Source organism: Lissotriton vulgaris, chromosome 12 (assembly GCF_964263255.1).
Source record: "Lissotriton vulgaris chromosome 12, aLisVul1.2, whole genome shotgun sequence".
NCBI classification, from domain to species: Eukaryota; Metazoa; Chordata; class Amphibia; order Caudata; family Salamandridae; genus Lissotriton; species Lissotriton vulgaris.
This window is the reverse complement of record NC_141700.1, coordinates 3,622,239-3,648,668: the sequence shown is the minus strand read 5'-3', so window position 1 is coordinate 3,648,668 and position 26,430 is coordinate 3,622,239. Positions and strand designations below refer to the sequence as shown.

Below are 26,430 nucleotides of genomic sequence, written 5' to 3'. Positions count from 1 at the left end.
AATCAGTTGGTCTTCTTATATATTTGAAGAATATCTGTGACCAAACAAAGTTGTTAGGATCAGTCTCGAAGGGGGGGCTCTATTTTAACCCTCCTGTCATACAACACTCACCTATTTAGAAAGGCATTAGTCCTTGTGTATTCCTATTCACTGGCAATCTGTTATTAATTATCAGGATCCATTTGTGTTAATTTCCAATATCCTGTAATTTAAGCAATACATATGTATCATCCTAACAACTTTGTTTGGTCACAGATATTCTTCAAATATATAAGAAGACCAACTGATTGAATTGAACATCAGGATGTCTAACTCTTGAAGAACTGGTAAAAATTAATTTCCCCGTTTCCTAGTCTTTTGGAAAACTCAAATACAGTGCAAAATCCAAACCTGAGGGTTTTTAATGTAACCTCTTAATTTAATCAACAGGCTCAACCACCCCTATCTGCCCCCGTCCTGAAGAAGACCCGCTAGAGGCCCATAAATAAGGTGTCCCAGGGTCGAAACGTCGACAGACTCACAAAAAGGACCAGTCAACCATGTCCAACATAATACATCCATTGAATATAGTTTGTTGGTCTTGAGTGTCAGCTTAATGAGAATCGGCCTTCCTAATTCATTTCTTCCCCTTTTTATAGACCTTTTTTCACGCACGTGTATATAGATCACTTGATGTCACTTTGTCACATTTACTTCACACTATGTCACTTTGCTCACTAAACTGAATTGTTGCGCCGCTTTTTGAAAGTTTTTTGTAAATTTTATTGCATATTCAAAGGTGTCAGTCGATAAGAACAAAGCAAAAATTATGAATGAAAAATGATTCAATGATTAAAATGTCGTACTGACCCTTTTCAGTGTTTGGTATTTGCACTTCTTGGCCTAATAGAGGCGGCATAATAAGTAGAAACGTTATGTCTACATCTGAGTTAAAGATAAATAAGTGATTTAAAGCAATTGTGGTCGTACCCGACGGAGCCATTGTTGAAACTATTACTATGGATGAACTGGTCATGAAGATTTGCAAATGCTTTTCCTCCTTTCCCACTACTTCCATTAATAGTCTGGAAACTCAGGCAAACCTCTTACAATAATATTTATAGCACCAACATGGGCTCACCAACCATAGTTTACAACACTGTTGGAACTATCCCTAGTTCCACACAAGAAGCTTCCCCCTCGACCCGGACCTTCACACTCTGAACAGGGGAACACAGACATCCCGATCATAAGGAAATTAATCTTGCAATTTGGCTCCTGAGAACTTACAATTTGGGTACGTAAACTTGCCACAAGAATGCATGGACATTCTTCAAGAAGCACCTAAACCTACCACAAGGAGGTGCTATGTGGCTACATGGAAAAGATTGTTGTATACGGTCAGAAACAAACCACCTAATGCAAAAGTACAGACTATTACTTATTGCACTTTCAGACAACAGTGTTGTCCTACTCTTCAATACGCTTACATCTAGTGGCTATGGCAGCCTTTTTGCAAAATAGACAGCACTTGCCATCATTCAGAATACCTTTTAATAAAGCTTTTATGAGGGGACTTAAGATTTCTTCCTCCCAGGCTTCCACCTGTACTAGCATGGGACTTGACCATCGTACTAACAAGACGCATCTGTCCTCCTTTTGAAGCACTCCACTCTTGTCAAGTACAATACGTATCATGGAAACTTGCCTTTTTAATTGCTATCACTTCACTTAGAAGGGCCAGTGAAATTTTGGCATGAACCCTGGAAGAACCTTTCTTCCAACTACATAGGGACAAGTTAATACTTAACACGAATACTAAATTCCTTCCAAAAGTGTTATTACATTTGTTTAGTAATCAATCCATTGAGTTACCTATTTTCTTGTTGCTCACAGATTCCGTTGCAGAAAGAAATGTACATACTTCAGATGTTAAAAGAAAGGCAAAGCAATTGTTTATTGCCGACACACCTCCTCGCATGGGAAAGGCAATTTCAAATTCTCTCATTTCAAGATGGATAGTTAAATGCATCCAAACTTGCTATGATAAATCTAATAAGCTTTTTTTTACCTTTTCTTTCTGGAGCTCACTCCATTAGGAAGATAGGACCTTCTGTGGCCCTTTTTAGGGAACATTCCGGTGGCCGATATTTGCAGAGCAAAAGACACACAATTGATGGACGGAATGCAGAACAAATCAAAACATTATCCCCCAGTCAAGAGATCTGGGTTAAATCCAAATGCAGCAACATGGTCCACTTACACTTTCACAAAACATTGTCTGGGTGTCTTTGCAGGTCAACAAGCTAATGTTGGCCAAGCAGTTCTAAGAACTCTTTCAAACAAGCCCCCACAAGTCAACCACTGCCTAGGGAGAGGGACTGCTTTACAGTCTAGGCAAAGCATGTGTATCTACAGCACACATGCCTGGAACGGATTTTTTTTACTTACCCTGTAAGCATCTGTTCTTGGCATGTTGGTCTGTAGATTCACATGTCCCATCCCTCCTCCCCAAAAACCCTGTGTAGGTTTAAGTTCATATACTTGATACACTTACATCATACTACTGCATGGACATCACATTACTGATACATATCACTACTCCATTCCCACCTTTCTACGGCAAAACAGTCTGGAAATGGAGTTGATGATCATGCGCAATACTACCAAGAGGAGGAGTCGCATCCTCATGACTCAAAGAAAACGTCTAGGAACAAAAGCAAATTGTAATCATCTGAGCCCAAACACTAAGTGGTGGATCTACACAAAGCATGTGAATCTACAGCAGTACATGCCAAGAACAGATGCTTACAGGGTACGTAGCATACTCCTTCACAGCAAATCTTGGTTGACAGCTGCCTGTTTCTTGAATTCAACATCTGTGCACTAGTGCTTTGAAAGAGTGCATCTTTCTCCATGTCACTGCTTTACACATTTCCTTTAGAAAGACTCATACAAAGAGTAGCTGTGTTTTTGCCATGCTCCTCTGAGTGGGCTCTAACAGTTGCAGAAAGTGGTCTAATAATTTTAGTACTGCTTTGCTAATTTTTCATTCTGGCATGTAAATGAAGGATCCAAAGCTGGGGAAGAAAAGGTGTTACATGTAACTTTGGTTCCCCAGCTTTGGTATCTTTAATAGATTCACATAAAATCCTCCCTTTTCATGTGGCCCTTCCATTCTTACCTTATCTCCATTGTCATAAGCTATAGAATCTAGCAGTTAAAAGCATCTGTGGCTTTTGAGGTCTAATTGGCTGATGTTTAAATCGCACAATGAAGTGGACATATTGTGTGTAGCCTATTATGTTTTTTATGTCTGAGTGTAATTACATACTTGGTTACTGAGGTTTCCCACCCTGATGACGAGGAATGCTGGAGAACCAAAGTTAGAGGTAACTAATTTCCTTTACACAAATTGTATCGCATTCGGTGGGCTGTAGCATCAGTTTAGTTTATTCCAAATTCGAACAATTGCACACTTGTTTTCACGTTCACATTTTACAGACAAAAACCCACCCTACCCATCAAGAGGCACTCTGGGATATGACGTACAGTGTCAAACCTTAAACGTATAACCTAGAGTGTGTGCGCGTAGCTGAGCAACTTGTATCATGATAGTAAAGCATGCACGTCTAATTGTCATCCTTTAGCATAATTTAGCATGAGAACTGATTTTTTTTCCCCTCATAAGTTCTCTTGCCTGATAGACTTGTTTATTTCTTTCAATGCAGAAACGTTACGTGGTTACTTTTGCCAGTTTGGTGAAGTTGTAGATTGTGTGATCATGAAAGATAAAACCACAAACCAGTCCCGAGGATTTGGATTTGTAAAATTCAAAGATCCGAATTGTGTTGGAACAGTTTTGGCCAGCAGACCTCATACACTGGATGGGCGAAATGTAAGTTGTTTATTGAAGTCTTTTAAAAACCTGCATGTATTGGACTCTTTCCTGCTCGCTTTCAGTCCTGCGATACCCGATTTACCAAAATATGGCAAACACTGGTTAACTACCTCTGTAAAATAGACCCCGCGCATCTTCTACCACCGAAACTCTGGCCTTTACGCCTCTTTGAAGATGCTATGATCCCAACTGAACCAGACAGGCTGACTGCAAAGTTGTACTCGCCCTGCCCCTTGCTCTACACGGTGCATGCCCCTGTTGACGACCCGACTAGTGAACACCATTGCCCCCCTCCCTTTTTTATTTTTGCCCTCCACCAGCCCACCATCACTTTCCTCTTCGCAACTGCCTCAATCTCCACTATTTGGAACTACAGGTAATGCGATCCTCTTCTCTTGCCCCGCTCCATCTATCATTGCCACAGTTCCCTCTTTCTTACTTGGCTTTCCTGTCCTCTTCTCGTTCTCTATTCGTTAATTTCCCTCATCCCTCTCTTGCAGGCTCTTTGCCTTCCTTTTTTAATTTCTCCTTGTTATGATAATATACGTACTGAATATGGGTTTTGAACCAACCCCGCCCCCCACATTGCAATCTGATGTTATGCTTCTTGCAAAACGCGGCCGGCCCACCAAGGGTTGTAGGCGACATGCTGTGTGTGTATTTCACCAAAATCTTCCATGCCTCCCCTAAACAACGGGCAAGCCCTATGTAGGATTGTCGACCCTATGCTGTGTATACATAGACCCTTCCTATGACTTGATTACGAAAATAACAGATTTCTACAACAAAAAAACTGCTTCTATCTGCACTACTGTGTGTGCTTATGTTTCAACTAATTTGTGTGCAGGCTCCCGTCATTGGAATTTGAGATGGGATCTCAATTTATTGTGACAATTTCTGGCTCTTTAAAATGCATGATGGATACTTTCAATTTGATATTTCCTCCAAACGATTGTTTTAGGCACGCCTGTACTCATTCGTCTGATGTGACTTTCACTGACTTTGTCTACCTCAAACAGCATCTCATTTTTCCTTTATTCGCTAGAGAACCTTACACAAAATAACTCCAAGCTAGGGTTAAAGTTGAATTAGTGACAGGAGAAGGTGACTTTGGAAGGTGTTTAACAGTTTTGCAGATTCGTAGCTAATGTTAGTAGTATAATTTCTAATTTAATTTAATTTCTAATTTAAAATACTTCTAGAGCGCAGCGTACACCTTGCGGTTTCTTGGCGCTGGGGGGATCAGCAACTGAGGGGGAGAAAGACCAGGGAGAGGTGAAGGGGAATTTGAAGGAGTTTTAAGTGGGGAAGGCCTGGCTGAAAAGGAACGTTGACTGCCTGGTCCAGCATTTGGGTGCAGGAAATACCAGGCCCATAGGAATTATGATATATATTGCTTCCTATTGACTTATTGCTTCTCCCAGAACCGATGATATATTAACATGTGATGCTAGTTTAACATTCTTTTTGCATTTCTCTTGCTTTCCCTACTAAGATACCTCTTTCATGTACCGCACCTGTACATTTTTAACATTTATTTTTTAGATTGATCCAAAGCCATGTACGCCAAGAGGAATGCAACCTGAGAGATTGCGGCCTAAGGAGTCTTGGGTAAGCAACTATCTAGATTTTTGTTTCCCAAACACTGAACCCTCTGAACAATCTTAGGAATGTATTCAGCCCACTCTGTGGGCTGTAGAATCCACTTCCCACCTATTCTCCTCTCTCGTAGTTTGATGCTTTTATCGAAGAACTGAAAGCTTCTTCTTTCCTAGCTATTAGGCTATGGAACAAGGACCTTTCTATGTTCTGCTCTCATTGGGTCCTGGGAACAGCTGTGAGTGCTCTCTACGGTAGCCTGCAGGCTGCGCAAACTATCTCCTATTTTCTGCTGACCCAGAGATTGGCTCTGTTCAGGGGCTGAACATTTTCTCCTGCCGAAGTTATAGCTACTCCATTGCACTTAAATCATTGAATAAGTTGTCTGTCTGTACAGCAGGGCTGGAAAATGCAGCTTCTGCATGGTATTCTGTGGCTTATGTCTTACTAGACAGTTGAGGGTTCGCAAAAATGCTTGAAGAAGAAACTAAACCATGTTCAACAAAATGTTTCCCATGCAACATCTGAAAATTTAAGTCAGACGGGAGCCCCTAACAAAGACAGTATCCTCTGAAAACTACGCATTAGGCAGCGTATTCAGTGTGCTGGTTAATTCTTCGTAGCCAATGCACACACGCCATGCTTGTCTGGCCTAAGGACGTAAGTATGATGAGCTATTTCCTTTCCACTGTTGGCTTTGTGCAGGGCCAACGAGGTCTTAGCTTTGGTTGTTGTGCGAAAGGGACTCGTAAGACAGATGACTCAACTTTGAGGAATGCAACCCTTCCAACTTACGTTAAAGGTTTATGGTATATAGTGTGGTACTCTTGTCTGCAAAAGCATTTGTTACTGGTCAGAGCTGCATCTACCAGTCATTTCAAGAAAAGAATAATTGATCGCAGGCACTTGAGTGTCCCTTGATTGGAAAGCTCCGAATCGCAACACCTTTCCACATGTGGCTCTGAATGAACTCCTCAATGCTTCTACAGTCACAAAGCTACTATGGAGAGATGTTCCAGAAATCTTTGTATCATTTTTTGGGCTTTTATGTTGATATGTACAACTCTTGGAGGGCGTTGGAATGTCTCACATAATCCTAAAGTATAATACAATTTCAATGTGGTTTTGAGACTACACATCTCGTTATGGTAGCGCACAACAGCATAGAAGCCACATGCTCAAGCAACAGAACAAGATCTTAGGGAGGTTCTTCTGTCACAGCACCAGGGGGTGGTCCTCCATCCGAAACTGCCCAGCCTCCATCTCCATGTGTGGAGATTGAGTGGCGACAGTTGACAGCTTTCGATCTTCCTTCCGAAGTCTGTGATGTCATTCTGGCAGTCAGGCATCCGTCCACTAAGATGGTATATGTAGGAGAGTAGGGTCTGCAATCCTATGATCACCCAGATTTTTTGCTTTTGTTTCACTGGTTTACGACTTTCTCTGGCTGTGGGCCTGCCAATCAGACCCACAGCCTGGCTGTTCTCTTTCTAAATTACGATATGTACCCTAGGTGCATTTACCAATTGGTACTGGGCCACCTTATCAGACCCCGTAACGCAGGGCATAGGTGTACCCAGGGCCGCCAGAGGCTGCAGCATGTATTATGCCACCCCTGGCTGGCCTCCTAAATTTGACACAACTGGCTGCATGACAGCTGGGGCGAAGTCGTGTAATCACACTTTGCTTTAGATATAGTAGCCCTATATCTAACCATACAATGGACACTCGAGTTCCTATCAGTCACTCCTATGGCAGGCCTTGACAATCCTGAAGGCAGAGTGCGTGGGCTCGTGTGAACTAGGTTTTGGCCCGAGCCGAGCCCGGTTGCAGCTTGCGGAATCAAGACCCAATGGCTGTTCCATGATAACGCGTACCACATCGGTAACTTCGGTGTCGCGTTATCAAGGCATGTCGAGTAAGGTGTCATACGAATCGGGATGCTGCCCTCTCACCAATTCTGGCGACGAGGTTAGCATTCGGCCCTTCTAGAGGGACACGACATGTACGTAACTGTGAACCCCGGTTAAAGTTAACTAAAGCCTCAGCTCCACAAAATGGATGCTGCCACCACAGACACGAGTCTGACCTCCTGCTGCTGGGAGTCCTTCCAGCGAGGAGCGTTTGGACAAAGGGTTTCCTGTCAAGGGCGGTGTTCGCACCGTCCCAGACAGGGTTTGTGTATTCTGGGTAGGTAGGGCTTTGCAAAAAGGTGACTGCGGAGTGGCACCCCGGTGCTCACTACGCATCTGCCGGTTAGAACCAGTTCCAGGGGCACCAACCCTGGCCTGGGGAAAGTCCGGCAGGGGAGAGGGGTGTAACTACCCCCCTTCCTGGTCCCACCCTTAGGGCAGGACCTAGTCATGTACCCACCCCTTTCTGTAGGATAAAGACCGGAGCGGGGACCCTTCCAAATCAGATCATCTTTGAATCAAGAACTACTTTCTACGAAAGGACACTCAAGACTCTTCTCAAGATTTCTCCCTTGTGACTAAGGAGTAGTCACCCTGCATCAGCGGGCACCATCTAAGAACTCTGCGGTTTGCTGTAAGTCCTTCCTCAAGGAATCCGACGGCCCAGCTCGACGAGAACCGGCTTCCCTGGCACCTCTGACCTCTACCCACGTCATCAGCTCAGCTGTGATCTGTGGGTGCGACGAGACCTCGAGGGACCGGCCATCATCAAAACCTGCACGCTTTCTTAACCAGCACGACCACCGAAGCAATTCTCTGGTGAGTGCTCTGGGGTCCGAGAAGCCCCGACCCTGAGCCGCTCCAGCACCGAAGTGCAGTCTCCCAGCATCTCCACGATCTGCGTGGGGCCCTTATGCTCGCTGCTCAGCACGTCGTCTGGTCACTAGCCGCTGGCTTGTGCCCTTCTGTGACGACATCCGACAATCAACACTGCTGGTCTGGTTGCTCCAGACTGGCCCTTGCTTCCATCTTTGCGAGAAGCACCCCGGACCCTCCTGGTCCACTCAAGACGCCATCTTAGGCCCACCACGTGGCCCTGAGATCTGCCAAGGCTTGTTGCCCCATCCTGGGCCCAGCGACGCCGACAGCACCATCCTTCGTGGGACAGCTCGCACCTCCGCCGTGGTCGCCGACAACGCCTCCTGGTCCGTGAGACTGCAGAGTCTAGCGTCGCCCACTCACCTGGTCGAGGTGACGGCCAACCGGTACCATCCTGGTACCCTCTGACTACTGGCTAGTAGTACGAACTTGGTCCCCTCTGCTTTCAGGTATCAACAATCTCTGATCCAGGCTTGGATCTCTACGAACTATTCATCACTGGTCGCCGGCCAGCAACTCCTTTTCTTCCGGCTCCTGGCTCGTCAGCGAAGACCCCGACGCCTGTAAGACTTGTGCAGCCGCAGCCCTCGTGGCTAGGTAACTCGGCATTTCGGTGCCTGCATAGCCTCTTTACTCTAGGGTCCCGAGTCCCTCGCTTCCGACTTGCCTTATCGGGTCCGCCCGAGACCTTAAACTTTCCGTGTCCTCGGACACTTGTTTTACTTGTGCACTTGAAGTATTTTCCTAAGAGATTTGGTTTGTGCTTAGTACCCTGTCCTCATAAAGAGTCCAGGGCTGTTGTGAATCTTAATAAATATCCTGTTTATTTTCATAACACTTGTGTGGTGTCCTTTCACTGGGTGTTCAAGGGGTACATGTGTGGTAAACAGCTGGCTTAACGCGCCCTCTCGAGTCTTTAGCCTTAGACTGCTCGTATCCACGCTACTAGGATAGCTGGTCTATAGGTTGACTTACAACCAAACACCATAAGGGTCGTTGGAACGATACATAGCGGTCGCTAGAATAGCGAACGTTGCATATCGGGCCAACTTCTCACAGTATACGCCTACAGGTGGAATAAGTTTGTGGCATGGTGCACAGCAAAGGCTGTGGATCTCCTTTCTGCCCCTCTTTCCGAAGTCGTTCTGTTCCTTCTTTCTTTGGCCTAGCAGGGCTCTGCGGCAGGCACTATCAAAGGTTATCTTTCTGCCATCGCCGACTTTCTACGGCTTCCAGATCAGCATTCTCTTTTTATGTCTCCGGTTGTTAACCATTTCCTGAAAGGCATTACGCACACGTTTCCTCCCGTGCCGTTCATTATGCCTCAATGGAACTTAAACCTTGTCTTGACAAATCTGATGTGCGCTCCCTTTGAGCCACTTCATAACTGTCCTTTGTGTCTTTTCACTCTCAAGACGGCTTTCCTGGTAGCTATCACCTCTGCCAGGAGAGTGAGTGAGCTCCAGACTCCTTCCAAACCTCCTTTCCTTTCTGTTCATCCAGACAAGGTGGTTTTGAGGACCCGTCCTTCTTTCTTGTCTAAGGTTGTCACGCCTCTCCACATTGGGCAGACCATCACTTTGCCCAACTTCTTTCTGCATCCTTTCAAAGAAGAAGAGACTCCACCGTCTGGACCCAAAACGTGCGTTCTCGTTCTATCTGAATTGCACACAACAGTTCCAGGTGAATGACCAGCTCTTTGTTGGCTACGTGGGTGCCAAAAAAGGTCGAGCTGTGCACAAACAGACCATCTCTAGGTGGGTCGTTCTCTGCATTAAGGCCTGTTACTCATTGGCTAAGAAGGAGCCTCCTGTGGGGCTGCACGCCCATTCCCCCAGGGCAACTGCAGCCACTACTGCCTTGGGACACGGCGTTCCCTTGCAGGAAATGTCGGGAAGCTACGTGGGCCTCACTGCACACGTTTACCGAGCATTACTGCCTTGACGGTCCAGTCTGTAGAGATGGCTTCTTTAGCCGTTCTGTTCTCTGTGACTTTCTGGTGTAATCTTGTTCGCAGACCCACCATCGGGATTGGTATTGCTGGGGTATCTATTCTAAGGGAAGGAGTCTATCACTAACGTGTCTCTTTCAGATGCACAAGTACCTACTTGTGTAACAATATATCTGTAAGAGACAAGAGTTAGTGCTAGATTCCTTACCTCCCCACCCATCCTCCCCGTTCTGCAACCTGATTTCTAGGGTTAAGGACATCCCTTTCAAGGGCCCTAGTTTCATGGCACTAGTGGTCAGTTTCTTGCATGGCTCTGCGTTCCTGGCGCGGAAAGTCGTGTGCAGAACTGGCGTCCACACGCATGGGTGGCGCCTAAGTAGTCTCCGTGACGTCATCTCAGCGCTTACGACGCCAGCGACGGACGAGGAGCCGCACAACGCCACCTACTGACGCGCAGAGGTACTTTCCGGATCCAGTCTGACGCCTGGGAATATTCGAAGGTAAGGAATCTATCACTAACTAATGTCTTACAGATATATCGTTACACAAGTAGTAACTTTTGCATTAATGACTGCACCACCAATTTCAACTTCCGTCATATTTGAAACCCTGCATCATAGGTCTTCGGCCAAACCTAGTCTTCCTTTGGTCCCAGGTCTGCTAGAGCCAGCAATGAAGGCTTTCCCGACTCCGGCCACAGTGAGCTCGGCTCCCACTCGGATCTCGAAGAAGTAGAAGGCCCCAGACCAAGAACCATTGTTTCTTCGTGCCAACTCACCTCCAGACTCCGTCATAGAGGCAGCTGCCAGAAAAGCACATTCCGCAACTTCTGCTTCTTCTGTGTCTTCAAAAAAGGACAGTAAAAATTGGATTCCTTGGCGAAAAGAATGTTCAATACCTCTGTGTCAGTCATGAAAGTGGCTAGTGCTTCTGCCCCGCTGGGTCGGTACGACAGATCACTCTTTGGCAAGGTTCACGGGCAAGCTACCAAAAGAGGACCAACGAGATTTCCAAGAAATCCTGCAAGAGGGTGGATTGGTGACGAATCAAGTAATCGGCGCCACTGCTGACACAGCAGATTTAGCGGCTCACGGATATTCCCATGGCATTTGCTCGAGATGTTCAGCATGGCTTTGTCTCACGGGTCTCAAGCCTGATGCACAGAGTAAGATTGTCTACCTTACCTTCAATGGCTCTTCTCTGTTCGGGTCCCACGCGGACAACGAGATGTCTAAGATGAAAACTGAACTCGACACTCTGAAGTCTGTTGGTTTGGAAAAGCGGAAAGAATTCTGTCGAAGGTTTCGTCCCTATGATTGGTGTTCTTTTCAGCAGAGGGTTCAAACTACTCACTGGACCACACAAAACCAAAGTCAGACGCAATCAAGGTTTCACTGCCAACAGAGTAGACCTGGACGAGGGAGAGGAACGCAGAAACAGCAGTCAGCCCTCGCCTAAACCACCAACAAAACAATGAGTTGTGGCTTCCTCCATGCCCGTTGACCATTCCGGCGGGAGGAAGTGTTTCTTTACAACCTTAGCAGTAGAAAAAGATAACAAAGGACAAGTGGGTCATCAATATTATGCAGAATGGGTATTGAGCAGGTTCAAATCTCCTCCTCCATCAATCCCTCCACGAGAGAAATCTCTCTGCGACCACCATTTGTTACAAGCAGAGGTGAACATTCTTCTACAAAAAGGCCCCATAGAAAAAGTTCCTATTCTACAAAGGAAACATGGGATTTATGCTCGCCATTTCCTTGTGCAAAAAAGAGGCCTCACCACAGAATACATACCAATACTGCATTTGAGAATGAACAAATTAATTCACAATGAAAAGTTTCGAATGTTGGCACTGCATCGAATCTTCCACAACTTCATCAAGGGGACTGGATGTGCTCCATCGATTTTGCAGGATGCATACTTCCACGTTCAGTGTCCAAGAAACATCGCAAATTTCTAAGGTTTCGGATTTCATTCCAGCAATACCAATTCCCGATGCTCCCTTTAGGGCTCTAATTTGCCCCTCGAACATTCTCAAAATGCATGGTTGTGGTGGCAGCTTTTCCCCGCAAGCAGAGATTATTCATATATCCCTACCTGGACGACTGGCTCCTGAAGAGCTCGTCCCCTGCCCTGGTGCAGACTCGTATCTCGTACTATCTTCAGCTACTAAACCGGTTGGGCCTTCATGTCATCTTTAAGAAATTGATTTTTAATCCAACACAGAGGATCCACTACCTGGGTGCCTCCGTGGATACCGAAAAGGCAAGCGTGTGTCCTTCAGAGGAGAGGTTATCCTCAATCCACGAGAAATGTCAAACTCCTTCACACGCAACGTCTCAAAGTCCGACAGGTGTCATCACTGTTGGGCTCCATGGCGTCATGCATTTTATTCGATCCAAACGCAAGGTTAAATATGCGTCCTTTTCAACAATGTTTGGAAGACCAGTGGATGCAGGTATCCGGTCGCTGGGAAGATAATGTGATTCTCTGTCAATCATTCAGGAATTCCATCAGATGGTGCATGAAGCGATCCCACCTGATGAAGGGAGTTCCTTTTCACCTGGACCCCCCTACTCTGACAATAGTCACGGATGCCTCACTCCAAGGATGTGGTGCTCATATGGGTCCTCTGCAAGTTCAAGGTCTGTGGTCAGAAACAGAACAAGGTTACCTCATCAACCTCTTAGAGCAGAGAGCCGTGCATCTAGCTCTCAAATCACAGTACCCTTCGCTCCAGGCTCGGTCCATTCTGATTCAAACTGACAATACGACGACGAGGTATTACTTGTACAAACAGGGTCGTACCCGATCGAGACCTCTTTCCATAGTGTCTCAGACTATCTGGAACGCTCGTGACCCCGGTCCGCCCCGGCTCTGTGCCGTTTGCGCGGAGGGTCAGTCAGAGGAGCGTCACTTCCTGCCTGCCTGCAACACCACTTCCGCCCTGCTTCCAGGCATCGCAGGTTAGCGGTCTAGTGTTCCCTCCCATAGGTATAAATGGCAGTATGGAGGAAGCGCAGCGGACGAGCGCAGCAGGAGCGCCGACTTCGCGCCAAAGTCGCGCACAAGTCAAGCCCGTCTGCGCCCGTCCGCGGCCGACCAGGCCCAGGGCCCCGTCGTAATGCCCATTCTTTTACATACTCCTCCACCGAGCTCCTTAACCTGAACCTCCCATTGCCCATCTCCGATCGTGCCACCAGGGCCGCCCAACAATGCGGCATCTTAGTCCCTTTGGATATCCCTGCCCTTCCCACTATCTCTACCCTTGAACACCCTTCCTTCCCTTCCTCCTCCACGTCTCCTTCACCTGTTCCTCCGAGGGTGCTGTACTTAAACACCCGCTCCTTAGTTCGCCACCAGCTCGAAGTTTTCCAACTCTTGCATGATAGCTCCATCGACATCCTCCTTCTAACCGAAACGTGGTTAACTGAGGACTCAGGCTATTATATTATGCAAGCTAACCGACCTGCTGCCAAGACGGGTGGAGGGGTGGCGGCCATTATCCGCTCTGAACTAAAATTCTCGGAGCTGACGATGACCCCCATCCCCAAAACTGACTGTCTTACTATAAAATTCTCCTCACCCAAATCTTCATTTGTCTGTGTTCTGGTCTACAGGCCCCCGGATCATATGCCTCTCTTTTCCCAGCTTTTTGGCGAATCCATCTCCCAGCTTTCGATCAATCATGCTAACATCATGATCATAGGAGATTGGCCATCTGATACCCACGAAAGCCATCTCTCCGTGGAATTTACGGACCTACTAGTAGGCATGAACTTTCACCAACATATTCATACCCCTACTCATTGTAAAGGTCACGTCCTGGACCAAGTGTGGCCATCTAATTTTGATATCTCCCCTCCTTCTGTACTTCCCTGTCCCTGGTCTGATCATTTTTCAATTTCTTTCTCCCTCCACCTTCACATCCCCCGCCCACCTCCCCTTACCAAAAACCTATCTGCGCGTAACTGGAAGAAAGCCAATATAACTGACTTTCATGCTCTATTGGCTTCCTCTGTTCCAGTCCCTGCGATCTCGGTCAATGATCAAGCCGCCCATCTGGAAGAATGGCTGTTAACTGCCTGTGATATAGTTGCTCCCTACAAAACCATCAAAGCTAAGCGCCCCCATGACGCTGAACGCTGGTTTTCTGATCAGCTTAAGACTGATAAACTTGCGCTGCGGCAGGCAGAGCGCCGCTGGAGACTCAACTATGACCCTCAACTAAAACTGGTCTATGTAGATACTTTAAACACTTACAAAAAAGCTATACTATCTGCTAAAACAGCCTACTTCTCTCAAAAAATCTTGGATTCGAACACCAAAGCCAAAGACATCTTTTCTATTGTTAATGAGCTTTCCCTGCCGGATAGGATTACCCCCCAACCTCAACCTACCCAAACCTTATGCTATTCTTTGAATTCCTATTTTATAGACAAAATTTCCATCATCAAAGATAACATTCCTCCCCCCTCATCACCTCTTCCTTTACCTCTTCCCCCTATGAATTCCAGCCGCCTGACTCAGCTCCCATCAATTTCTCAAGATGAATTTTTTGCTCTTCTTCGCAAAGTCAGCTCAGGCTCACCTAGTGACTGCTGCCCCCCTCAGATCCTTAGAGAAGCCTTTCTGTCATGCCCTGGCCCCCCAATAGCCTTGCTCAACAACTCTCTCGCTACTGGGGAGGTCCCCCGTTCCTTCAAACAGGCAGCTGTTATTCCCATTCTAAAGAAAACCAATGCTGACCCCACCGTTTTGAGTAATTACCGCCCTATTTCCCTCCTTCCCTACTTGGGCAAAATCCTTGAGACCTATGTCACTCGCTGCCTGAGTACCTTTATTGAGAATTCCTCCTTCCTGGATAACCAACAAGCTGGCTTTTGACCCCTCCACTCCACCGAGGCGGTCATAGTAGCCGTCATGGATGCCTTGAGGAAAGGTGCCGACAACATCTCCCAGGCCCTTGTCCTCTTGGACCTGTCGGCTGCATTCGACACGGTCGATCATACCATCCTGATCGACCGTGTCAACAATGCCGGCATCCAGGGGGTGGCCCTCGAATGGCTCAGATCCTTTCTGAGCCATCGTACTCAAGCAGTCCATCTATCTACCTTTTCTGCACACTATTCACTGCTTACTTGCGGGGTCCCTCAGGGCTCCGCGCTCTCACCTTTATTGTTTAATTTGTACCTTCAGCCCCTTCTTGTTTCCCTCCGCAACACTCCCGTCACCATTTTCAACTACGCAGATGATCTTCAGTTAATTTTTCCCATTGACCCCTTTCCTTCCTCCCGTTCCAACTTTCAATCCACCATGCTTAACATCGCTGAGTGGATGCTCCACAGTCAGCTAAAACTGAACCCTACAAAAACTGAGCTGGTACTAGTTGGGGGCTCCACTAACCCGTGGAACTCCACCTTTTGGCCCTCCTCTCTGGGGACTCCACCTAACCCAGTCAGCACGGTGAAGAGTCTGGGGGTGATCATTTCTGAGGACCTCTCCATGAGGCCCCAGATCAATGCAGTTACCTCATCCTGCTTTTTCCACCTTAGGCGGATCCGTAAGATCAGTAGGTTGCTCACTAGAGATGCTCTGATCTTGGTCATCCTAGCATTGATCACTTCCAGACTCGACTATGCTAACACGTTGTACGTCGGAATACCATCTATCCACCTCCACCGGCTGCAACTTGTTCAAAATCAGGCAGCTCGCCTGATTTTTCGCCAGCCGAAATACCAGCATGTCACTCCTCTTCTGCGTAGTCTCCATTGGCTCCCTATCACCAAACGCTGCATCTTTAAACTTGGCTGTGTCATTTTCAAAGCCCTATCTGACTCAGCCCCAGCATTCATCTCGTCCTGCCTGACACGGTACGTCCCTCATAGAGCCCTCCGCTCTGCTACTTACAACCTCCTGGTTATCCCTAAAACCAGGCGGAAAAAGCACGGTGGCCACAGCTTCTCTGCCATGGCACCCGCCACCTGGAATTCTCTTCCTACTACACTCCGCCTCTGTCCCACTTACGATCACTTCCGTAAACTCCTGAAGACCTTTCTATTTCAGTCACTACCCGAGTAACTCCTCCACCCTAGCTGCCGTTACGTCAAGAGCGCCATGAAACCGTGGGTGAACGTGCGCTGTACAAATATTTTTAACGTAACGTAACTGGCTTCTCGCACGAGTTCTATTGATTGTGACCATTTATCTCCCGGGGACTCAACTCCCAGGTGCACGCCCTAGGCCGAGAATTTGTCGAAGCTCACGACTGGATGCTCAACATCGAAGTCACTCAAAACATCTTTCAAAACTTGGGTGTGTCAGACATCAACCTGGTAAACGCAAAATGCCCCGTCTTCGCATCCATGTTTACCCAACAAGGCTCTCAAGGGAATGCCCTTTTGATAGAATGGTCTCAGACATTACTGTACATCTTTCCACCAATTCCGTTGATTCCCACAGTAATCAAAAAGTTCCTCAAGACCAAAGCCAGAATGATCCTGATAGCCCCTGAATGGCCTCGCCAGTGGTGGTATCGGACCTTCTTCTGCTATCAAAAGTACCACACAGGAGGTTGCCGTGCCGTCCGGTTCTGCTGTCCAAGCACGCAGGGAAAGTTTTTCAGCCAAATCTCTCATCCCTACTGTTGACGTCATGGTTTCCGAAGTCCTACAGTATGGACACCTACAGTTGACTTCAGAATGCATGGTCATTCGCAAAGAAGCAAAGACCTTCCACTAGGAAATCGAATGCCTTCTAGTGGAATGTTTTTTCTCCAGTGTTGGGGTGTCTTGCATAGATTCACATGCCTGAATCATTCCCCGTCGTCTGAGTGGGAGCCCCAACTGTACATAAAAATGCACATAATATCCCAAAAACTTTGGTAATAACCAACCAGGAAGTAAAGTAACCCAAGCTACAAGAGTAAAAACTTCCACACTCATGACTATCCTAGTAATTTTGTATAGTCCAAACTGCAGCCAATCAGGTGACGGCACCCACCACAATGTTCTCCCCAGAGGCTCAGGCTCTCAGATTTTCTACCGCACGTCGTGTGAAGGGAGTCTCCCTGAGCTCTGCTCAATTCTTCTCAAAATTCTCAGGATTTCTTGTTTTTAGGATGTCTTCCTCTAAGAAATCGTTATCAGGCCTTGTGAATCTTGTGGTAAGCTCCGGCTTTTCTCAGAAGATCCCCACAAGAAATGCATCTACTGCCTGTATCCGGATCATCAAGTGAAGGACTGCAAGATATGCAGGACCTTCCCTCAAAAGACCCTCAGGGATAGAGAGTGCCGCTTACTTCTGTGGCTACAGAAGCTTAAGGACCAGAATAATGCAGTTTCTGAGGTAGGAAGTTTTGCCTCAGGGTCATCTGTGGCGTCTAGGAAGAGAGCTGCTGAGGAGGTTTCATCTTCTCCTGGGGCTAAGGTTGTGAGGAAACAACAACCCTCTAAGGGTTCAGAGAGGTCTACGACTTCTAAGGCTACTCCTCCTGTCAAGAGCAAACCTTTGCCTTCCATGCCACCGAGAAGATCAGTCAAGATTTTGCCTCAAAACCAATTTCTGAGAAGATTCTACCTCAGAAGAAGACCCAGTCGTCGTCGACTGCGTCCACGACCCCTTCGCCGACCAAGATTTCGGTCTACGCAACTTCCACCTCAACGGTAACTTTTTCATCTCCTAAGCCTCAAATGCTTATGTAGTCGGCGTCCTCCCCGTCGACGCTTTTCTACGTTTCGGTGAAACCCATATCGTCGACGAAAGAGACTGCGTCTACTCCTATCGTCGACGCACCGTCGACGACCAAGATAAAGAAGACCTCGTCGACGACCTAGTCGACAGCCACTTCATCATAGTCAACAACATCCTCGTCGTTGAGAACTACATCGTAGACGGCCAAATCGTCGACTAAGTCGAAGACAACTTTGTCGACGGCCACATCCTCGTTGGTGTTATCACCTTCACGAATTATTCCTTCGTCGACTGGCCCGTCGACGACTCTCCCGCCGACGCAAAAATTGTCTACATGTACTGAAATACAAGTTTGGTCACCGTCTACCGTTTTATCATCTTCGCCGTCTACGACATAGTCTCCTTTGCTACAAAGACGTAGTTCGGTGCTTGAACCCTTATCTCCATTACGTATTTCTCCACATAAGGTACCTCTACAGGTTCCTAACAAATTGCTGGCTCGGAAGACAGTGAGGAAGATTCTGATGTGGATGATAGATTTAGGACAGCGACAAGTCCTTCGGAGCTGTTAATGAAATACCAGGAAGAAGATCAGGATGATCAACCTTCGCCTGAACAGGTGGCGTTGCCTGCAGCTCAGATGCCTATAGCCTTATTAACTAATCTTCAGCATACGCTGGACGATTATTACCGCAGTTTCCCGCCATATGAATCAGCAGATTCCGTGCCTCCTACACCTGTGGCGCAGGGTTCAACATCAGAATTCCGGTCTCTTAGACCTTCTTTGCCAGTTATTTCAGATCATTCTGCAGAAGCACACTCATCAGATGATGACGAAAGGTAGGAAGGTGAGGTAGATGAGAGATCTCTGTTGTCGGAGTGGGATGAATATCAGATCCAGACACCTTCTCCTTCACCTCCGGCTCCTGCAGATTCACCTCCAGTGGACATTTGAGGTTTTCACCTCCTTATGGAAAGAGCAACCCAACGTTTCCTAATCCCTATGGAAAATAAGAAAGAGGAATGCTTCCTCTATGATTTTAAAGACTTGCCAAGGAGACAAGTGAGGGTGATTCCTATTATAGACTTTATATGGAAAGAAAGATTAAAGGTGATGTCAAATCCTACATCTATTCCTCCAGTCTTGCCACGTCTGGACAAGAAATATAAAGCGCCTGGCAAGTCTCCAGCATGCCTTATAGGACACCCAAAGGTGGATTCCGTGATCGTGCAGGCGGCCCAAAGACGGGTTAGAAATCCTTCTTCTCCGATCACAGCCCCACCTGACAGAGATGGCAGGCGGCTGGACTCGATTGGGAAACGAGTCTCCACTATGGCAGTGACAACAGTCCGGGCGGCCAATTCTCTAGCCATTCTGGGTCGGTACGACCGACAAATGTGGTCTGACATCTCACCATACATAAGCATGCTTCCGGAGCCTTCAAAATCTGAAGCTCTGAAGATACTGCAAGAAGGAGAACTGATCTCTGCAGAAATTATTGACTCTGCAGTGGATGTTGCGTCCACTGGTTTCAGGCAGCTGGCGGGGGCTGCTGTCCTACGTCGCCAAGGCTTGTTAAAGGCTACTTCCTTTCTCCAAGAGGTCCAAGCTAAAATACAGGACATGCCTTTCGACGAGGAGGCTTTGTTTGGCCAACATGTGGAAGAAGCCTTACAAACAATTAAAAAGGGCACTGAAACAGCCAGATCTCTTGGCACCTTGCAGTTTCGTAAGCCGCCTTTTCGGGGTGCGAGAGGACGTGGGTCGTCCTCTACTCGAGGAATTTATAGTCAACAATCTTCCTGCCGGTCATTTCCAGGGAATCGGCGGTACCAATCTCAACGTTACCAGTCATATGGCCAGCGCCACACCTCTTATTCCCAGAATAAAGGAAGCCTTCCTACAGCGGAAAGGATTCCAGCACAAGACAATAAGTATCATCACCTGCCACCGCTACTGCCGCAGTCCCATGTAAAAGTTGGAGGGAGAATCTAAAGATTTTATTCAAACTGTTCCTCAATAACTTCGGACAAGTGGGTCAAAGACATTGTAGCCAGAGGCCATGCTCTAGAGGAAGAAAACATTTCCTCCAAATTTCCCTCTAAAGGGCCCTCCTCCAGCTCATCTCAAGGAGTTGTTTTCCCCAGATAAATTTGATGTTTAAAAAAAGGAGCGATCGAAAAAGTCCCTCCAGGGCAGAGAGGAACAGGATTCTATTCACGGTTCATTCTGATAAAGACAAAATCCGGAAAATGGCGCCCAATTCTAGATCTCCGTTCTCTCAACCAATATCTAAAGAAATTATCATTTCGGATGTTATCGCTTCAGGAGATACTTCATCTTCTGTCTGTAGGGGATCACATGGCCACCCTGGACCTTCAAGATGCTTACTTCCACGTTCCCATTTTGGCCCGTCACAGGAAGTTTCTGCGTTTTAGAGTGGCTGGCAGGGATTTTCAGTTGAAGGTCCTTCCCTTTGGACTACGATCGTCACCCAGAGTGTTTACGAAGGTCCTGGCTCCAGTAGCAGCGCACCTCCGCCTGGAGGGGATTCAAATATTTCCTTACCTAGACGATTGCCTTATTAAGGCAAATTCTTTCTCAGACACAAACGCTCATGTCCGAAGATGTCTGTCTCTATTCCAATCGCTGGGTCTTTCTATCAATCTCGGCAAATCACATTGTGTTCTTTCGCAAAGGCAGACGTTCTTGGGAGCGACGTTGGACATTGCAGTTAATTCAAGATTTCGTATCAGACGAAAGGCAAAAGAGAATCCAAAACCTGGCTCACATGTTACGCCCAAGAAGGTCAGTTTCAGTCCGACAGTTCAAGTCTTTTCTAGGAATGGTCTCTTCTTGCATCCCGTTGATACCAAATTGCTGCCTCAAAATGAGGCCCCTTCAAGAGAAACTCAGCCCGCAATGGTTACAAGTCTCAGGTTCATTCGAAGATCTCATTCTAATCACTCGGATACGGGAGGCATTTTTCTGGTGGACTCAAGAAAGCAATTTAAAGAAGGGATGTGCGTTCCTTCAAGAAACGCCAAACTTCACAATCACCACAGACTCATCCCTCGAAGGTTGGGGAGCACATCTTCAAGGGCTGGAGGTCAGCGGAAAATGGAGCCCTCAACAAAAGAAATGGCACATCAATCTGCTAGAACTAAGAGCCTTCTTCTTAGTCCCCAAGTCCCTTCTAGGAGCCACAGTATTGGTTTGCACGGACAATACTACAAATATGCATTACTTAAACAAACAGGGAGACCCAAGGTCGGCTCTTTTGTCTCCGGAAGCCCAAGAAATCTAGGCTTGGGCGATACGGCACAGGATAAATCTCTTAGCAGTTCACGACCTGGGAGTTTCAAATGTTCTGGCAGATACCCTCAGCAGGTCAACGGTGTTCACCCACGAATGGATGCTGCATCATCCGACGGTGGATCGAGTCTTCCAACAGTGGGGTCATCCCGATCTGGACCTCTTTGCGACCAAGAAGAACAGCAAATGCCTATTCTTTGCAAGCTGGCTTCCCCACAAGGATTCTCAGGAGAATGCATTTTTGATGGACTGGTCTCAGATACATGCTTACGCCTTTCCTCCAATACCGTTGGTTCCCAGAGTACTCCGCAAAATGAAGAAAGAAACTTGTTGCCTAATTCTCATCGCCCCCGGTCAATTTACCTTTTAATGGTTCAACTCTGTTTGGCTCTCATGCAGACGACGAGATGTCTAAAATGAAGGTGGAGTTGGACACTCTTAAGGCCGTAGGCCTTGAGAAGAAAAAAGAATTTAAACGTCTGGGTACTTTTTGTCCCTATGACAAGAGATCTTTTTAGCAAAGGAGCCAACAAACGAATTGGTCTTCGCAAAATCAAGGCCAGAATCAACAAAGATCGCAATTCCAGCAGCGGCGGCCTGGACGAGGCAGAGGCAATGGAAATAGGCAGCAGTCATCTGCTGCCAAGCAGCCTCAGAAACAATGAACGGATGCTTCCTCTACAACTGTGTCCCACTCCGGTTGGAGGAAGTATTGTGCGTTATCTGGACGAGTGGAAACAGATCACGAAGGACAGATGGGTGCTGGATGTCATTCAGAACGGGTACCTTTTGAGATTCAAGAAGCCACCCCCTGTCATGCGCCCTCTAAAGATGGTACAGTGGAATATAAAGCGCTTGCAACAGGAGGCGAACGCCCTCCTGAAGAAGAAGGCCATAGAACCAGTTACTTTCCAGCAGAGAGATCAAGGCCTGTACTCTCGATTCTTCCTTGTACAGAAAAAAGGTCCAGTCACAGAGTTCAGACCCATTCTGGATTTGAGACGACTGAACAAATTCATTCGGAAGGAGAGATTTCGAATGCTGGCTCTTCACCAGATCTTCCCTCAATTACATCAAGGGGATTGGATGTGCTCCATCGATCTAAAGGACGCTTATTTTCATATTCCGGTATCCAGAAAACATCGCAAATTTCTCAGGTTTCAAGTGGCGGCTCGTCATTATCAGTACGCAGTGCTCCCTTTTGGCCTGAGATCAGCTCCCAGGACATTATCAAAATGTATGGCTGTAGTGGCGGCTTGTCTTCGAAAGAGTCGGATTTTCATATATCCGTACTTAGACGACTGGCTTCTGAAGAGTTCATCCCCATCGCTTCTAGAGGAACATCTGTCGATTTGTCTTCAGCTCATGTACAAGTTGGGTCTGCAAGTCAACTACAAGAAGTCAATAATGAACCCCACCCAGAAGATCCACTACCTGGGTGCTCGGTTGGATACAGAAGTAGAAAACGTGTGTCCTTCGGAGGAGAGGTGGTCATCCATCAGAGCGAAGTGTCTACTTCTCCTTCAAACTGCACGTCCGACAGTTCGGCAAGTGTCCTCTCTCCTGGGGTCAATGGCGTCGTGCATTTTCATCGTGCCAAACGCACGTTTGCAGATGCGTCCTCTACAACAGTGTCTGGAAAATCAGTGGAAACAGGACGGGATGCTGGGAGGACCGGATTTATCTCCAACAGTCTGCAAAAGATTCCATCCGGTGGTGGATGAAGAAGGTGCACGTGATGAAGGGAGTCCCTTTTCATCAGGACCCACCAACGCAGACTCTGATAACAGATGCTTCTCTCCAAGGCTGGGGGGCGCATATGGGCCCTCTGCAGGTACAAGGGCAATGGTCAGACTTCGAGAAAGGATATCACATCAATCTTCTCGAACTCAGAGCGGTCCATCTTGCTCTCAAGTCCATGGCTCCATCTCTACAGACTCCGTCCCTCCTGGTGCAAACAGACAATACAACTACAATGTATTACTTAAACAAGCAGGGGGGTACCAGATCCAGGACTCTTTCCATAGAAGCCCAGACCATCTAGCATTGGTTACTTGCACGAGACCTGTCCATAACAGCAGTTCACCTACCGGGGAGTCTCAACACACAGGCGGACGACCTCAGCAGAGACTTCGTCGAAGCGCACGACTGGGTTCTCAACGAAGACGTCGCGCACAGCATTTTCCAGGATTGGGGAACACCAGACATAGATCTGTTCGCAGACGAGGCAAACGCAAAATGCCCCGTCTTCGCGTCCAGGTTCTACCAGAAAGGGTCTCGAGGGAATGCCCTTTTGATAGATTGGTGTCAAAATTTGCTGTACGCCTTTCCACCGACACCGTTGATACCAGCAGTGATCAATCGGCTGTACAAGACTCACTCCAGAATGATACTGATTTGCCCAGAGTGGCCACGCCAGTGGTGGTTCCCAGATCTCCTCCAGTTGTCAATAACACCGCACAGGAGATTGCCGTGTCGCCCGGATCTTCTGTCCAAGCAGAAGGGGCAAGTGTTTCATCCCAATCTGCCCTCCCTGCGCTTGGCAGCATGGCTCCTGAAGTCATCCAGTACGGGCACTTACAGCTGTATCCGGAGTGTATGAACATCCTTAAGGAAGCAAAGCGGCCTTCCACGAGACAATCCTACGGATTTAAGTGGAAACGCTTTTACCTTTGGTGTCAGAGTCAGGGTCTGGACCCTATTCATGGTCAAGAAAAGGTGATCTTGCCTATTCTTCTTTACCTTGCTGACTCTGGTTTGCAGTTTAATTCCATCAAAGTCCATCTTGCTGCAATAACTGCTTATATAAAATCGCCAACACAGATATCTTTCTTTCGAATGCCTGTGGTGAAGGATTTTCTGGAAGAGTTAAGAAAGGTTTATCCTCTAGTCAGGTCTCCGTCTCCACCTTGGGAGCTTAATGTGGTATTGACTAAATTAATGGGTCCCCCATTTGAGCCGATACATAGAGCGTCTTTGCAGCACCTGTCTTGGAAAGTAGCATTCCTGGTGGCCATCACTTCTGCTCGTAGGGTGAGCGAAATCCAGGCTTTGTGTTGCAATGAACCGTACACAGTTTTTCATGGAAACAGAGTGGTGCTCAGGACTCATCCTGCTTTCCTACCTAAGGTGGTGTCGGATTTTCATATTAACCAATCCATAACATTGCCTACTTTCTTTCCGAACCCTTGAAGTCCGGCAGAACGGACTTTACATTCATTAGATCTAAAAAGGGTTTTGAAATTTTACTTAGATAAAACAAAGTCTTTGAGACAGACGGACCGTCTGTTTGTGAACTATGGTCCTACAAATACTGGTTTGGCAGCATCCAAGAGATCCATTTCTAGGTGGATAGTGTCTTGTATCTTACTGGCTTATCAGCTTGCCCACAAGTCTTTATCAGGTAGGCCTAGGGCTCATTCTACGAGGGGAAAAGCTTCTACCACAGCTCTCCTTAGGAATGTGGCTATGTCAGAGATATGTAAAGCAGCTACTTGGTGTTCAGTGCATACGTTTACACGCCATTACTGTTTGGATTCTGATGCGCCGACTGATGCACAAGTGGGACAAGCATCACTCAGAAATTTGTTTGCTAATACTAGTTAAACACTGTGATTTTAAAGTATGACTATGCTTTTATCTGTTCGCCCGCTTCTGTGGGTATGAGCTTGCTACTCTATTCAGTGCTTATGACTATTAATGAGTATCCCCTGGAAGAGAAGGATTAGTTACTTACCTGTAATCCTAGTTCTCTTCCAGGGGTATACTCATTAAAGTCATAAGCACCCACCCGCCTCCCCGGGCGAGCAGTAGCATTAAGGTTTAAAGTTTCAATATGTTTTAAGTGCAGATTCCTGCTAAAGTTTACTGTACCGTACAAAAGAACTGACCTAACTGTCACCTGTGGGGCATGATGGGAACAGAGTTCTCCTGGAGGCCTTAAAGGCAAAGTGTGCAGATTCTCTGGGGCCTTAAAGGCAGGGTGCCAGTCTGATTTTCTGTACACAGACATTTTTTCATATGCAGCCCTTTTAGGCTAATAACTGTTTACAACAGGTTCTTTGATGAAAATAAAAGGTTTTTCATGGCTATGAAATGCATTTTAGGCTCATGCCTGTTTATTGCATTTATATACAGCATATTTTCATGCTTCAGAACGTGTAAGGTTTGGTTTGATTAGCCTATGTGTTAATGTTAGGCTGCATATTATGGTTATTATACATGTATATGTGTATAATTACTTAGTACTTTTGGTTATATTTACACATATATATGTATATTGTTTGTGTTCCGGGTCCCCGCTCATGGGCGGAGATAATTCAGTGCTTATGACTTTAATGAGTATACCCCTGGAAGAGAACTAGGATTACAGGTAAGTAACTAATTCTTCTTGCCTATGGTGTATGAACAATGGACATGATCCCGTCGGGGTCATGAACAGGTGATTTTATCATATTTGCTGCATTTGGCCAAATCTGAAAGAAACAAGTTTTGATTTATTCCTTACCTTAGAATTACCCCATGGTGTCAGACTGGATCCAGAAAGTTTTTGTCAGCAGTACCCCTGCGCTTCGTGCGGCTCCACGTCTGTCGTTGGAGTCATAGTCGCTGAGATGATGTCGCAGCAGCTACTTAGACGCCGACCTCGCGCGCTGATGTCAGTTCTTTCTTTTTCCACGCCAGCAAGCGCAGATCCGGAGAGAGCGGTACCCCATGTCCATATTTGACTGAGTTTTTCAATACCTTTTTTTTCTCTGTTTTTGGAGTCAATCGACTTCTGGTGCCATATGGATGCCCTTGTGGGACTGATGTCGGTGACGGACCGGCACCGCGCTTGTATATACTGCATGGGGCGCGACCACGACCCCAAGTCGTGCCCCGACTGCCGGGCCATGGCGCCAAAGAATTTGCGGGAGCTGTCCCGAAAGTTGCTTGAGGTCCAGCAGTCGGCTCAGTGCCGCTCAAGGTCCCGGTCCCGTGGGAGGTCGAGGGACTGGTCGCTGAGCCATCACAATCGTCCGTCAGGATTGAAGTCTTCGCGTTCGGGGTCAGGTAAGACGAAGCAGCACAAGAAGTCGAAGAAGCGTCATCGTTCTGACTTCGCCTCACGTGACACGGCTAAGGGTGCGGGGTTGTCCCTTCCCCGCAGAGCCTATGCAGTCGCCATCAGCCTACCCGCCCTTCCCGGGTCCGTCGG

At 47.1% G+C, this 26,430-nt stretch overlaps 1 protein-coding gene across 11 annotated transcripts in view; it reads left to right on the top strand.

Annotated features, from left to right (window-relative positions):
• DAZAP1 (DAZ associated protein 1) overlaps positions 1-26,430 on the top strand; it is a 700,578-nt gene that overhangs the window by 151,180 nt on the left and 522,968 nt on the right. For all 11 annotated transcript variants that reach the window (XM_086946666.1, XM_086946663.1, XM_086946664.1 and 8 more), the window contains exons 3-4: positions 3,711-3,877; positions 5,426-5,491. In XM_086946666.1, the coding sequence (XP_086802792.1) occupies positions 3,711-3,877; positions 5,426-5,491 (233 nt within the window). The remainder of the gene's footprint in view (positions 1-3,710; positions 3,878-5,425; positions 5,492-26,430) is intronic.